This window comes from Pinus tabuliformis, chromosome 7, assembly GCF_031772625.1.
Source record: "Pinus tabuliformis cultivar Carrire ecotype Pingquan chromosome 7, CPIR1, whole genome shotgun sequence".
NCBI classification, from domain to species: Eukaryota; Viridiplantae; Streptophyta; class Pinopsida; order Pinales; family Pinaceae; genus Pinus; species Pinus tabuliformis.
This window is the reverse complement of record NC_142293.1, coordinates 14591285-14607017: the sequence shown is the minus strand read 5'-3', so window position 1 is coordinate 14607017 and position 15733 is coordinate 14591285. Positions and strand designations below refer to the sequence as shown.

Here is a 15733-nt window from a genome sequence, read left to right as displayed (position 1 = left end):
GGTACAGGTTCTTGCAAAACATAACTTTCACTTAATTTCATTGCAGTTGTAGTATGGGTGTTGTAATGATGTCATGTACTGCCGCATTATCATTGATCCATCATCATCATCATTTTAAAGAAGATCGAACATCATAAAATCATAGCTCTGCTTATGAATATGATTGGTATCCTGTAGTTGTAATTGATGACTGTATTCATGTCAGTGTCCTCCAAACAGCCACTAATGAAAACCCAACATGAATTCTAACGACAAGCAACAAACAGAACCAATAGAAGGACCTATACAGTGATCCGTTCAACCTTTGGTGATGCAACTTTATTCATATGTCATTCTATTGGTTCAAACAGTCACTGCTGCTCCAGGGACCGATATGTTGGTAAGAAAACCAATAATGTTATTCTTTAGGTCTTGCTCCTGTTCATGCATATGCATCACCAGATCTCGAATCAGGTAGTGCACTTCATCATTTATATCAACTTCATCACGGCCTTTTTTCTCCCAGCAAATGTCAAGATAGCGCAATGCCTTTCTGTATTTTCTTAAAGCCATCTTATAATCCCCTTTCTTGTAATTTTCATTCCCAAAACATTTCGCAGAATCTACTGCATTCATCCACCATGAAATTTCTGCAGATTTCTCATCAAGATCAGCTGGCCAGTCTGGATACAAATCTCCATCTTTGAAGAAATTAGCTATTCCATCATCTGATCCTTCTGGATCTCCCCACAATCTGAAATTACCACATCTAGAGAAGGGCGGTCACTACTTTCTGTGGGAGTATGCTCATTGCCACGCACAACTCCCATGCCTTTAATTACCTTCCCAAAGACAACACGCTTTCCATCCAGATGGGAAGTCCTTGTTGTTGTGATGAAAAATTGAGAGACATTTGTATTAGGTCCAGAGTTTGCCATTGACAACATTCCTCTGCGCTCATGTTTCAGTTGAACGTTTTCATCATCAAACTTTAATCCATATATTGATTCACCCCCTGTACCATTTTGAACTGAAATGTCTCCACCTTGTATTATAAAACCTTTGATAACTCTATGGAAAGGAAGCACTTTGTAATGCAGGGGGGCGCCGGTATGAGGGCCAATGCACAAAGTCCTGAAATTTGGTCATATCCTCGACAAGTTCCTCGAGACTCTGCTGAACTATGACATGCCCCTTCTCCCGCTTCTTCGCTTTCTTGATGTAACTTTGATGGATCACCAGTCTCCACTTCCCCATTCTTTTTCTGCTGCGATCACAACGAACAAAGAAATCGAATGCAGTGAAGAAAACTTCCACATGAAATGCCAGAAAGAATTCCAACTGATGCACGAAACAGTGATTCAAGCCTGTGAACGCTCTAGAGTCTCGGTTGAGCCCTAGTTTCTTGATTTCTTCTGTGAAGTCGGTTTTCAATTCCAGTTGGATTTTGAAGAATTCGGGTAGCGGACAACACACTGAAAGGATGGCGAGGATAATATGTAGCCTGACAAGTGTAATCGTTGGTAAAAGGGAAAAAGGAAAGTTACAAGAGCTTCATGCTGGCTTGTCATTTGGGTGTAAGGTACATGAGTAGTCGAGGTGAATATACTACTTGCCACATGCCGTGTCCAGAGTCGATTCTAATAGTTAATTAACACTCAGCACATGTACATTAGCAATATATCCTCCCTCAGAAACTTTCCATGTGTCATAAAGAGCTGCAAAGACAACCTTCTCATAAACCGATTCTGATCGAGCATTGGTTTCGAAAAGGACCACGATTTTGAGACTTGGGTATAAAACAGAGTTTTGATGGACCTCCGTTGGTGATCATGAGAACCTGCCACAATAGCTGTGAGAAAGTAGAACTACCACTGGAATGTTCCCCTTCAAAGCATATGTAGACAACGGCAAGTCTGCAAGGAATAATACAGGTCCCATGATCTCCTCAGTATGAAGTGACAATATAATCAGAAATCTCATAAGCTATAACCCCAGCGTTTGCCAGAAACAATGAAGTGACAACAATGAGAATATGCATATTGCAAACGAACCATATCATCCTCTTCCTTCAATGGAGTACAGGCCCACATATAACAGTTTGATAAACCTCGTTTCCTGCAGTGTTTCCATCAATTCACCTTAAATATCTGTCATTTCCCAATTTCGCAGCGCAGCCAGTGCAAGGTCAGTGTTTTCGCTACGAAATCACTAAAACAGGTTGCGCTGCGAAACTGCTAAAGGATTCATGCGCTGCTGAAACACTTTGTCCTTAGCTAGTCTGAACAATTTAGTCAACAGAATTTTTAGTGATAACAGAAATAATCAAGAAGAAGAATGTTGACATAACAACACTTAGAAAACAATTAAAAATGTCAGCAACCAAGGATCCTCAAGCAAAATAAGTAGGGGAAACAGAGAGCCGAAAATAAGATATGCTCAGATTAATTATGGAGAAAAATGCACAGATAAGGGACATGGAAACAGAAATGGACAAGATGATCAAAGAGAAAGAACAGAGTGCATGACTAGCTATTATCCCACTTGATGCAGTACCCCTTGCAACCATAGTGCAAATAGGAGCTTCTACATCAACTACAACAACAACAGCTACAACAACCACAGTGAGAGTTTCTACACCTATAATACCCCCTGCATAAACTTCTGATGACCCAAATAAACTGGTAAAAGCCATGGAAGACATGTCTCTACAAGGGGAGGAAATCAAGAAACTATAAGAATAGGTCAAGATTCTATAGGAACATAAAGAAAGAATTGAAAATTCTCAATCAACAGAGATACATAAATCCTAGAGATTGATGCAAAGGATACAACAAATGGAAAAGGAATCTTCCATGGCTCATACCTTAGCTCAGGCTAAGGAGAATATATGGATAGATATCAACCAATCAATGACAGAGATCTAGCCATTGATACAGATCATTTTTTAGCAGAAGGAGTTGATTCAGAAATCCAAAGAAGCCATTCAGGAAATTAGAGGAAAGTTGGGAGACAAGCCAACTGAAGCCACAAATCTCATCAAATTTCTAAATTCTAAAAACAGATACGAGTTGGAAGAACTTAAAATAGAAGACAGAACCAAGACCATATTGGAAATTAAGAAAGTATTAACCAAAAGAAATCGTATGTTGTAGTGAAAGAAGAAGTGTTAGGTTCTGGACACTGGCGTCCAAAGATTTTTTAAAAAGCTTAAGGTCCTCAATCAAAAGGGACTTCCAGGTTTGGTGGTGTTGAATGACATGTTAATGACATTCCCTGATTACACCCATAAATTGATGGTTATTGGTAGGGACAACACCAAATTTGCAGGAATAAAGGGAACTATAACAAGGAAAGCATTCTTACAAGCATTATAATTTGATTTCTACATTTAGCATGAAGTCAAATACATTTTCATTACTAAGCCCATCTTTGCAAAGTATACAGAGGTAGATGAAATTTATAGGAGGTTACTTAAATTGTCAATTCCGAGTGAAGAAAGGTGGGAAAAGTTATGCAAGTTACTTGAGTAAACAAGCAATTCTTTTGCAGCGAGCCAAACAAACAACACAACAAAAGTCAAGTCAAAGGCTACCTCAACATAGATTCCACAACTATAGTGCCAACAACCCAAGTAGTTTGAATTTTCCTATATTTTTGTAAATTAGAGATATGTTCAGTTTAGAAATTCCTAAATTATACCCTGTCCAGTTTTGATAGGATATTTAGTAAATAAACTTATAAATACTTCTCGTTTTGAAGTATTGTGGGTTTGTTTTTGTACAGAAGAAAGCTATTGTATATTCTTCAAGCCTCAGTGGACTTATCAGTGATACAAAAAGATCATTCATAGGATTCTTGTGTCAAATTGTTGGCAAAGTGACTCTATCGTTTTATGTGTTTATATTTCTTTGTTTACCATACTCATGTGTTTCTTAATCTAAATTATTCAATAAAAAGTTGAAGAACCGAATTTGTTTAGATGTACACTCTGTTTTTGGCTTTGAATAATTTTAATGTTTTCAACTAATATTAATCAAAAGAGTTATTAATTTCTCTTTACTTAATGGAAATCATTTTTCTTCTTTTTATTCATTTCATTTAAAATTAAATAATCCAATTAGTTTGGCTACCTCGCCCCGTGAAATCTATCTATAAAATACTAAAATAGATCCATATTTTAAGTAACAGACTTCATAGCCCAATGGTAATCTAGACATCAATCAACCATACAATTCAAACCAAACTTTGAACTCTAATAACTAGCATAATATCCAAAACCAAAAAATCTAAATCTGACAGAGAGATCTCTCTCTGAAGCTGGCAGGGCTAGATCCCAACGTCCAAAGTGGTTTTGTGGTTACATTTTGATCTGAAAATGGGGCACTAAAGGCTTCTTCTCAAACTTACAAGAACCTCTCTCACTTCCAAAGCTTAAATATTCCCAAGATATTATGATTAACCAAAGGAAAAATTAAAAATGCTTGAAAATCGGTGTATGCTTATGTTTGTTTTAACACTGGTTATGTGGTTTAAGTTCACTTGCTTATGCTGATATAAAATACAGATGGTAGTGAGTAAAGCAACAAATAAGCAACACATGCATAGCAGGTAGATGCAGCAATAAAACAACACACATAACAACAATATTAATTTGGAGTTCACCCAAAACTCTTGGGCTACATCTCCTTGAGCTCTAGTCAACTCAACTAGGCTCTCTGAGATTATGGCAGCAGTTCTTTTACAAGCTCGAAGCTCAACTCTACTAGTTTACACAGAACACAATGGGCTTATAACACCATCTCATCCCTGGCTCTGAAGCTCTCGGTTCGCTCTGGCTCTCGGCTCTGGCTTTGTGAGCTTTCAGCAGTCCGCTTGACCTCTAAGCGAATAACTTGGAAACTTTCAGCTCTCTGGTTTTTACACTTGACCTCCAAGCGACTCCAAGACTCCCTCGGCTGCTCTGCCTTCAGCTTTTTCTCTGTCTTAGCCACTGTCTCCTCTACCTCTGATATTGAGTGGCTTTTCAGCTTATTGGCGCTTGTCTGTTCGTTTCCCCTTTCGAGCTCTCTAGCTCCCGACCTCTGTTCGTTCAAATCCCCTCTGATCGTTAAAAAATCATTGTGGAAAACCTTCAAGTATGGTGGCCACCTATTTTTAAATGGAAAGGACCATTGGCACGTTTGAAATCCCCAAAAATTCATTTCTTTGTTTATGCAAAGAAATACACAGAAACGCTAAAAAATCTGCCAAAATGCTTTCTATCGGACTTCAAATATTATTGAATCCACCCTACAATTCCGTCAGGTCCGCTTTTATATCGCTATCGCAAGTCACAGGCCACGAGTTCCTTTATATTTGGGTTTATAATAGAAGAACCCTAAATACACAAAAAACCCGACAAATGGCTTCATATCGGAACCCAAGATATATATATTCGCATTCATAAACCCTTTCGGGTCTAGCTTTATCGTATGTCGCATGTCCTCCCCGATCCTCGATCTCCGATTGGCCTTATCGTCTATCGGTGCATTGGCATATCATATGTCACAAGGTCTCAAGTCCCTGGTAAGTCTCCCTTTGGCCGTGTTGCAATGTGATTAGAGCTCGGCGGTTGGTCTTCTGCCACTAGATCGACCACTGAGATCTTCCTCGCTCAAACAAAGCTAAGGGACAGTCCTCCGTCGTTGATCTACACGCAGTAGATTTGACAGTCCGCGTTGATTTCGAGCAGACAACTTGCCCGACTCTTAATGATCCTTACAGACCCAATGGAGTTTATAAACTCCCAATCCATAAAAGTTCGAGTCTGCTCCTTGCATTAACGCTCGATTATCTTTGCACCTGATATCCGTCGGATGATGCAGCCTCCAGATCCTACGGTCAACAGGTATCCAACATGCAAACGGTTTAACTATTGTTTGATGCGATATGGTGGTTGATTTGGATCGTTGATCTACGCATTTGATCAACGACCCTCATTAACTTGCACTGATCACTGTCGATGTTTTAAAAGGCCGCAGTTGTTTAACATAAAACTTGGGTTTTTCCGATGCGATAATGAAACCCCATATATATATATATATATATATATATATATATATATATATATATATAGGGTTGCTCCCTTTATTAAGGCCTTAAGCCCATTTTTAGGAGTTTTTGCCTCATTTTCAAAGGACAAAGGCAAACTTCTTTTTGCAATAACTTCTGCATCTAAAGTCTATTTTAGCCCATTCAAGTTGCAGTGGATTCAGAATGAAGAGATCTACAAAATGGGACTATTTCCAGGAGCATCCTTGGACTTTCATTTTCCTCTGCGAGGAACACTTAGACTTAGAAGTCTATCTAAAATCCATTTTAGATCACCTTTGTAGTTTCTTTAGAAACCTCAAAAATTACAGAGTGTTAATACATTCATTGACAGTGGTTCAAAAGGTCCTCTAGTGGGGAGATAAACAACAAGAGGCATTTGATTCTTTGAGACAAAATATTAGTTCAACCCTTATACTTGCTCTTCTAGATTTGAAAAAGTCATTTGAGTTTCAGGTTGATGTATGCGACTATGCCATGGGCATAGTCCTTATGAAACATGGTAAATCCATTTCATTTCATTCTGAAGTTTTCAATGGTGCAGTGATTAAGTTTCAGTGACAAAGGAACTTTCATTGGATGGGTTTCATTCTTCTATTACACTTGGTCAAAAGGAATAAGAAAGGTATAAGCAACATGTTTGTTGATATACTTTCTAGGGCTATTGTTTGTGTAACTACTTTCCTCAAGCATCGTTTTGTTTTGCATGAAAGTTATAATCAACAAAATACATACTTTCAAGATGTGCATTCAAGTTTGATTCAAAGGAATCAAGTAGAGGAATTTGTTTACCATTTGCATCATAATGTGTTGTATCATCTTGGTAAAAAGGATGTTTCTATTAATAGTCATAGTGACATAGACAAAGCAAAAAGGTTCATTGAACAAATCCAATTGGTACACCAAACAGTTCAATAACAACTGGAAAAGAAACAAGGAAAGTACAAAGCAAGGCACGAAAAACATCGGGTAGATCACAAATTCCAATTCAGTGATGAAATTTGGCTTCACATTAGCAAAGAGAGGCTCCAAAGAGAAGGTAAAAATCTGAAACCAATTAAATATGGTCAGTTCAGAATTATGAAAACGATTGGTAGCAATGCCTTAAGGTTGGATTTGTTTTCATATATGCAAATTTATGTTGTTGTTAATGTTGAGAACTTAAGGTTGTATGACACTCATTTGATTGAAGATCAAGGAGAAAATGTTCAAATTCCTTCCATTGAGGATTTTTCTCCTGAATACCTTGATGAACTACAACAAGACACCATTTTTGACATAAGAACAAGGTCTTCAAAATGAGGGAATGTGGATTACCTTCGGGGCTAAAATGAAAAAATCCTTCCAAGTCCAAATGGATCAAGATTGGAAAGGTGAGGGAACTGTACCCTCACCTGTTGAATAATTGAAAGTGATCTTTTGGGGTCTAAACGACTTCCATTGGGGAGGAATGATCAGGGGCTCAAAAAATAGCTAAAAAATAAAAGTTGTCGGATCGGTGTGGAACTTGAACGACCGCGTAGTGCTCGTCATCTTGAATCTAACGCATCTCATTTCGCGCAAAACAGAGTTTGTATGCTCCTAGAAACATGTTCTGTTCGTTTTCCTAAACAAGCGAATTTAAAAAAAAATGCAGACAATGTAGTAAATAGTCCATACTGCTAATGTGGCTCTGACTGGGCATGCCTATGTGGCAAGGTGACTATGCAAGTGATGTTTGACCTGCTGGGAATGGTGTTGTGCCAAGTGGCACGTTGTTATTGGTGATGATTTGGATGTGTTTGATTGGATGGTTGGTGGCCAACCATAGGTTGCCATGTGGCCCAGCGAGGGGCCGCCACGTGGTAGCGCAAAGGTCACCAAAAATTTGTTTTTAAGGTCTGGGCAGTAGCGGTGGGGGTCAAACCTGCGACCTCCAAACACCGATTCCAAACCAATTGCCAATGCATCATATCTTTAGTTCTTAATAAACTATGGTTGCACAATTATTTAAAGTCAACGCGTTGCGCATTCCGGGGAAAGGGCCAACCACGGGGGCTAGCCCTTGGGCGCGTTCCACCCCGCAGAGCCATGGTGGAGTGGAGTGGGGGCCCAATCGATGAAGCCAAGCTGTTGGCCTTAGCCCCTAGCACGTAGCCCCCATGTGGCCCAAAATTTTCAGATTTAAGGCCTTCTAGGGCATTTAATCCATCCAACAATTTCGCCCAGAATTAGGCGAAATCGGTGCTCGGTTAGCAGAATTGGGAGAGAATTTGTAGGATGGTGCCGGATTTTGGGAAAATTAAGGTGCGATTAGCAGAAAGACTTGGGGACGCCGTAACTTCTTCTATTTTTTTACCAAATCAGGAGCAAAAATAGGCTAGACAGGCATTTTTGGGCATTCTAGAGCCATTGGAATAGGTTTTAGAGCTATCTAAGCAATGTGAACTGATGTATTCACACTTTTGAGCATAATAGAGAGGGCCAACCCATTAGAAGTTGGACCAAGGAAACGCAGCCCATGATGGGTGAACTCCTTCATCATGTGCTGTTGTGATACAATTTTGGTGATGTTCATGTCTGTTATATGTTGTTGTTCAGTGATTTGTTTATGTTAATTTGTACATGAAATTTACATAAAATCACTCAAAAACTCATGTTTAAACTTGCAATTAACCTCATGAATCCTTAAGAACTTTTACATATTCTGAAGATAATTTAGCACAACAAAACTAATTCTCCCATTCAGATCAGTCCAACCCTTAGGACTCCCCAAAATCCACGTGGGCCCCAATATGAACTTTTCCCATAAAAAACCCAATTGTTGCCTTTTTTCTCTGGAGTTACACCCCCCTACTTTTTCCATGGAGTGAGCTTCACATTCAGCCTTAAACAATATTTAATTACGCCATAATTACAAATTTAAGTTCTTTGGCATCACAACCTCTAATGACATATCAATTTGGGCACACTATGTCTAAAGTATATTTAGCATATTTACATGAGCATGCAAACCACATAATATCATTAGAGCTCACCAACTTAAATATCAATGTATATTTAGTTACATCATAATGACAAGGGTATTATAGGAGAGATGGATAGAGAGGGAGAGAGGAAAGAATGAGAAGGGAGAGGAGAGGAGAGGGAGAGGGAGAGGGAGAGGAAGAGAATGGGAAGAGAAAGCGAGAGAATGAGAGGGGGGAGATAGTGACATAGTTGGAGGGCAAAGCGAGAGAGTGTGATGGAGGGGAGAGACAGAGGGAGGTGGGAGAGAAAGGGAGAAAAAGGAAGGAAAAAAGAGGAGAGAGGGAGGAAGAGAGAGGAAGGAAAAGAGAGAAGGAGAGGGAGGGATGAGAGGAAAAATAGGATGGGGTAGACAGAGGGGAGAAGAAACACATAAAGAGAGAAAGGTGAAGAGAGAGAGAGGAAATGATAAGGGATATGGAGAGAGGAGTGCAGGAGGGAAGAGAGCAAGAAGGGGAGAGAGGGAGAGGAGGGAGGGAGGGAGAGACAAATATATATGAAGAGAGAGAGAATGTATTTTTGGGGGGCGAGATAGAGAGATAAAGAAGGAAAAAAGGACATAGAGATATAGATGGATGGGGGAGAGAGGAATGAAGAGAGGGAGGAGGAGGGAGTGAGGGAGAGATAGCTAGCTATAGAGAGAATGTGTGTGTTTGTGTGTTTAGGGGGGTGAGATAGAGAGACAAAAGGAGAGATGGAGGGAGATATAAATATAGATGGTGGGGGGAAGGAGTGGGAAGAAGAGAGAGACAAAGATATGGAGGGATAGGTGGAGAGAGGGGGGGAGAGAGAATGGTAGAGAGATTAGAAATAAACAAAGAGGTGGAGGGGAGAGAGATGGAAGAAGAAAGAAATATATAGAGACAAATACAAATATTATCTAGTGTTATATAATATTGAACACTATTAACTATAGACTAAAAGCATTAAGGCTTTTACAAAAAATAAAAGAAGTTAGATTTAAAAAGCCATGAATATTTTGGTTTTCCACTTAAATAGATGCATTGATTCTAGTGTAGATGTTGATTTCTAATCATATTTGATTGATTGCACTGAATGTATTGATTTTAGTGTAATTGTTTTCTAATCTTATTTGATTGCTTGCACTAGATGCATTTATTTCAATGTAGATGTTAAATTCTAATCCTATTTAATTGTTTACACTAGATGCATTGATTTCATTATAGACGTTGATTTATGATTTGATGTAACTAGATGCATGATGTACATTAATTTCAAAGTAATTAGATTAATAGTGTACATTGATTTCAGTGTAAGCACAAAACAATTATTGACGCATTGATTTCTATGCTACAGTTATTCAACCATAAATAAAATACTTGAATTTTCATCTTAAATAAAATGTTCACTTACTTGAAATGTTTGATTCTTGAAATTATAAATTAGTAATTAAATACAAAAGTCACAATAGTAGTTGTAATAGAAAACAACTACTATTGAAACTTGGAGTTTAACACTCCAAATGTCACAATCATTGACATTGGAGAAAGTTACTATTAACATTGGAGAGCAAAAGAGACGAAGTATAACGTTTATTCTAATAGACCAAGTTAAAGATTTGAATGGTCTATGATTTCAAATACCATTTTTATATTCATATGATTGGATATAAAAAAAAAGGAAAACAAACACAATAGACGAAAATAATTTGAAATTGATCATAATGAACTATTTGTAATTGACTACGTTCTTATTTAACACATTCTCTATTATTCAAAGGTGTTACGTTGTCACTTTGCATTCAAAATTTTTATTTAATTATTTTTCACCATTCAAGTATTAACAATCTTTGTCATCTCAACAAACTAAATAATAAAATAAATTTAAAATTTAAATCACTAAAATAAATAGATGTTCAACAAATTTTGTGTGACTGAACACAACCAAAACTAGCTCTTTTAACATTTCTATCAAATATCAAGAAAAATGAAATAAATTTACCCCATAAAGATTTGATCTTTCTTTAAGCTATATATATCACTGCATTTTAACCCCCCAGAAATTGGTGTAATTAAATGACAACCTTATGTAGATAGGCTTTACATAATTGAGTGTTCAATTCTTACACAGAAGCAACAATCATTTTTAACGCCAGTGAATCATGTCATGGTATTCTGAGGCAACTGTCTTCCCGGGTTGTTTCCTAAACTATTCCTCTAGGGAGAATTTATTCCTCAATATCACCTATGGCAGAAAATTATGAATATGACAGGCAAAAGGTGCCAGTGACTACGCAAGTTGCACAGAATACTAGGACACCTCAGTGGAAACAAGTGTTCCTCCTTCAAATCATTGCTGGGAAGGCAATTATATTCCGTTTAAAAACAGCTCCTTGCAGGAAAAAATAATCATGGCTCCCATAAAGGAAAAACAAAAGGTGGGAAGGTAAAAAGGAATTGGCAGGTCGTAGCGTAAAATGGAATTCGCTTTTTCGTACGAGCTTATGAGAAATTGCTCCAAACTGAACCGCGCAGGCTATTTAATGACCTGAGTTGCTCTCTGCACTTGCTGCTATCAGTGCAGCAATGAGAAAAACCTGGAACCAATTTGAAATCTCATAGATGATGGGATTGGAGGACTTTACCAAGTTATTTTTCAATTCATTCATGAAATCAATATTCTCAAAACTTTTTTAGACAACCTGATTCTGTAAATTAAATAACATTCTCAAAATTTTGTGAGGCATTCTTGTAAATTATACAGCTGAAATTTATGATTTTTAGAAATCCTTCTTACACAACAAAAAAATTCATCCACTAATTAGTTATGCTTTTCACCCACAAAAACCATTAGTACAAAAAACAAAACATCCAATAATTAGTTATGCTTTTCACTCACAAAGCCATTACCAAGCAATTTTGAGACAATCATGTTGTTTTGCCCTAAAGCTTAGTCAGAAATACAGAGTCACAATCCAAAACCATTAGAAAAGGCTCAACTGTACATATCCACCAATTCTGTAAAAGAGGGAATTTATATGATTGGTCCTTCAGGATGTCAGTAGACAAATTAAGTGCCTCTAATCTCACAGTAGGAGAAAGAGGGTAAAGAAAAGTCACTGGAACAGTTTCATTATGGTCCTCATCATCATTTGCTTGAACACTGGGCTTAGAGACATCATGAGACACGTGCCATCCCTCTCTGGGAACAACTTCCACCATTGAATGTGGTCCTCAAACTCCTTAATTCCTAAAACTGAAGGTGTAAAGCAATGGTATCATTCATTCTCCTGATAAGATTAGCAGGGTCCTCAAACTCCTTAATTCCCAAAACTGAAGGTGTAAAGCAATGGTATCATTCATTCTCCTGATAAGATTAGCAGGTTCCCAGGGACTTTAGGCCTAAAACAGAGAGGCAGCATCAGTGTGCATCATTGTCATTGTCGTCGTCATCACAGCATGAGAGATACTGAGACTTTGTGGGGTTTGTTAAAGCTAACCGTCCTTTCCCAGTTGGGCCACAACTCGTGGTCTTTTATGTGGAAAACACATCATTATGGTAAAGGTTAATGATTGAAAATGTACCCCTACTTACTGCCTTATTCACTATCACTACCTCTCAACAATTAACAAAACTGTGCAATGGGTTTCTGCTGCAAATGCTGTAATTTTAATTATGTTTTTCATTGTGAAAGAAGGCCGTGCTCTTCATCATCATCCACTTTGTTATGGTGATCACCAGAGACCATCTGCAACTGGCCTTTGATCTGCCCCCCTGTTAGTTGCTTGGCCTTCATTGCCTCAAACTGCCAATCAGTCCCGAAAACGACAAATAGGATTGAAAATGCACAAGCAAACTGAGCCACCAACAGACCATACCATAAACCACTGAAGCCAATCTTCAACCAGAAGGCCAGGGCCAGAGCCACAGGAGTGCCCAAAAAGTAAAATGATGCCAGATTAATTCTGGCCCCAATTGCCGGCCTAGCACTACCCCTTAGGACACCACAGCCCGTCGTCTGAGGACAGTTTCCTAATTCGCATAGACCCATAATAGGCATAGCTGCAGCAGTTAAGGCCAAAACATTCTCATCATTTGTGAAGAACTTTCCCCATTTGTCTCTTAAAACAGTAGTCCATGTTACATTGATCAGAGCTATGATCACTGCACAACCAAGGGCTACAAAGGTAGCAAGCTTGGCCTTGGCAGGCCTACAAGCACCGAGCTCGTTCCCAACACGAGTCGAAACTGAGGAATTAAGTGCAAGAGGGACAGTGTACATCAGGCTTGTTGTTTGGATGAGGATTGCTGTAGTTGCCACTGAACTTTCTGGATTGGGAAGATAACCAGCCAACAAAATCATGATCTCATACCACCACCATTCAAGGCATATTGCAAAGCAGCTTGGAAGGGCTAGGCTCAGGAGAGGCCACCACCCTCTGAAAGAATCAACAGACCAACCAGTCCATGTCCTCTTGTATACTCTGGAGAAGTAAAGGTATCCAACCAAGAGCAACACCATGTTGACGTTGGTTAGAACTGCAGCAATTGCAACCCCTGGCACACCCAATTTAAAAACAAAAACTAAGACGATATTCAGAGGTACATGCAGAACTACTGCCAGAGCAGAGCACCACATCATAGGTGTGGTGATGCCTTGTGATCGAAAGTATACACGAAGCGGCTGCAGGAGACTGTTTGTAAGAACATCAGGGAGAGAATATAGGCAGTATGTGCTTGCAACTCTTGTGATGGTAGCATCTTGGCCCATCCACAACATGATACTTTGCAAATTGAGCCATAAGAGGCCTATAGGCACACTAGCTGTCAGAAGAATCAGTATGGTCCTTTGCAGAGAAAGGCCTATGAGATTCCAATTCTTAGAACCAAATGCTTGGCTACAAATAGGATCCATTCCTGATGCCAATCCAAACAGAACTGAATAGCCCGTGATATTGGTAAAACCTATGGAAAGTGCACCTCCTGCCAATTCTTGACTTCCCAATCTTCCCAAGCACAGGACCGAAACCATTGCACGTATATATACCACACAGTTCATCGCTGTCACAGGGACTACAATCCTGCCAAGCTCCTCCAATTCCTTCATAATCTGCAGTGACACAAACCCGTTATCAGTGCCTTCCAAAAAAAAGGCTTATCTGCTTTGAAAAGAAGATTGTAGTGACTATAAATCGGGCTCAATCTCAAAATTTCAACTAGTTTTCCGCTAGAAAATAAGCTCAAATCACGGAAGTTACCGAGATTTTTAAAATTTAATTCATGGAATATTTTCAGAGTCCTCTGCAAAAGGATATAAAACTCACAACAAGGTAATAGTCTATTCTGCAAAATTATCAATCAAAAAAGGATATAAAACTAACAACAAGGTAATAGTCTATTCGGCAAAATTATCAATCAAAAACTATGGCGGTGTATCCAACTAGTCCCACAAATGAACTCAGAACATGGAGAAATTCAAAATTCTCCAGGAAGCAAGAAAACCTAAACTCTAAGATAACATAATTTCAGCAACAATACCGAAATCAATAGAAAGGCAGAAGTGATCAAATAAGAGACCCTAAAAAAGGAAACCCTACACTTCTACAACAGATTTCTCCATTGAATTTATGCACTTTTAAAAAAATGCATGCCCTATAGCAATGCATTTCCAAAAGAATCAATTACAATTTCGAAGATACAAATGTACATTTAATACTTATAGTATCTATATTCAAAATAGATGTGCAATCAAAAAAATTTGAGCCACTGTATATAGTCTCTCATAAAATTACCTGCAAAGCAGAAGGAAACGTGCCCAGAACTTCAATCTCGTTGTCTAAGTGGAGACCATAGCTATTCTTTGAAGACTCTTCCATGTTTCTCACACAATCATACACCCAACTCACTCTGTTATCAGAAAGCTCTTACAATATAAAACCGTTATATACACTCTGCAAGCTCAGACAGACACAAAACCCATAAACTTATCTCAGAAAGCCTCAAATGGGTCAGGCTACATAACCATACCATAGAAAGATATGTATATATATACATAAAATATGATCTTTATATCATCTGTGAGTATCTGATATTTCAATATATAAAATATTATTTTTATTTCTGGTATTTTGATTGATAAAATATGGTTTGAGTTTAAGTTATCTGAACGTTTTATATTTAATCCATTTTACTCTCATGTGATCATATGCTCATTAGTTATACATTTCACTCTCATCTAATTATATACTTATCAGTTATATATCATTGTTATGATGTTATATATCATTGTTATTCATAACAATTGTGACATCTCAACTTATATTTTGATTTTATATTTATCAGTTATACATCATTGTTATTCATAACCATTGTGACATCTCAACTTATATTTTGATTTTTTAACTATTATTTAATAATACAATTATTATTTTAATTTTTTTACTCTCATTTAACTATATAATTATTAATTTATATAATCATTAGTCATACAATTATGATATCTCATTATTTAAAATATATTTTTAAATATTTAATATTTAAAAACTATTTAAATCATATAAATTTAATTATTTAAATATATAATAATAATAATTTTTAGATGATGATAATTTAATATATAATAATAGTGATTTTTAGGTGATGATAATGAGTTTAATCTATTTGAACATTTTATATTTTGATCTATTTCACTCTC

At 37.5% G+C, this 15733-nt stretch overlaps 1 protein-coding gene and 1 pseudogene across 1 annotated transcript; both read right to left on the bottom strand.

Moving 5' to 3' along the window:
* Positions 1-342: 342 nt before the first annotated feature.
* On the bottom strand, positions 343-2683 carry LOC149244900 (peptidyl-prolyl cis-trans isomerase CYP40 pseudogene; annotated as a pseudogene).
* Positions 2684-12241: 9558 nt separating this feature from the next.
* On the bottom strand, positions 12242-15045 carry LOC149244899 (protein DETOXIFICATION 54-like). The gene is made up of 2 exons (XM_089457596.1): positions 14832-15045; positions 12242-14149 (listed from the first exon to the last, which is right to left on the bottom strand). The coding sequence occupies exons 1-2, from the start codon at positions 14913-14915 to the stop codon at positions 12722-12724; spliced, it is 1512 nt and encodes a 503-aa protein (XP_089313722.1). The 5' UTR covers positions 14916-15045; the 3' UTR covers positions 12242-12721.
* Between the last annotated feature and the right edge of the window lie 688 nt (positions 15046-15733).

Excerpts from the sequence above, each read along its gene's own strand:
- LOC149244899 (XM_089457596.1), bottom strand. The coding sequence starts at position 14,915 with ATGGAAGAGTCTTCAAAGAATAGCTATGGTCTCCACTTAGACAACGAG. Across the intron at positions 14,150-14,831 it reads CGTTTCCTTCTGCTTTGCAG|ATTATGAAGGAATTGGAGGA; the intron begins GTAATTTTATGA and ends GTGTCACTGCAG.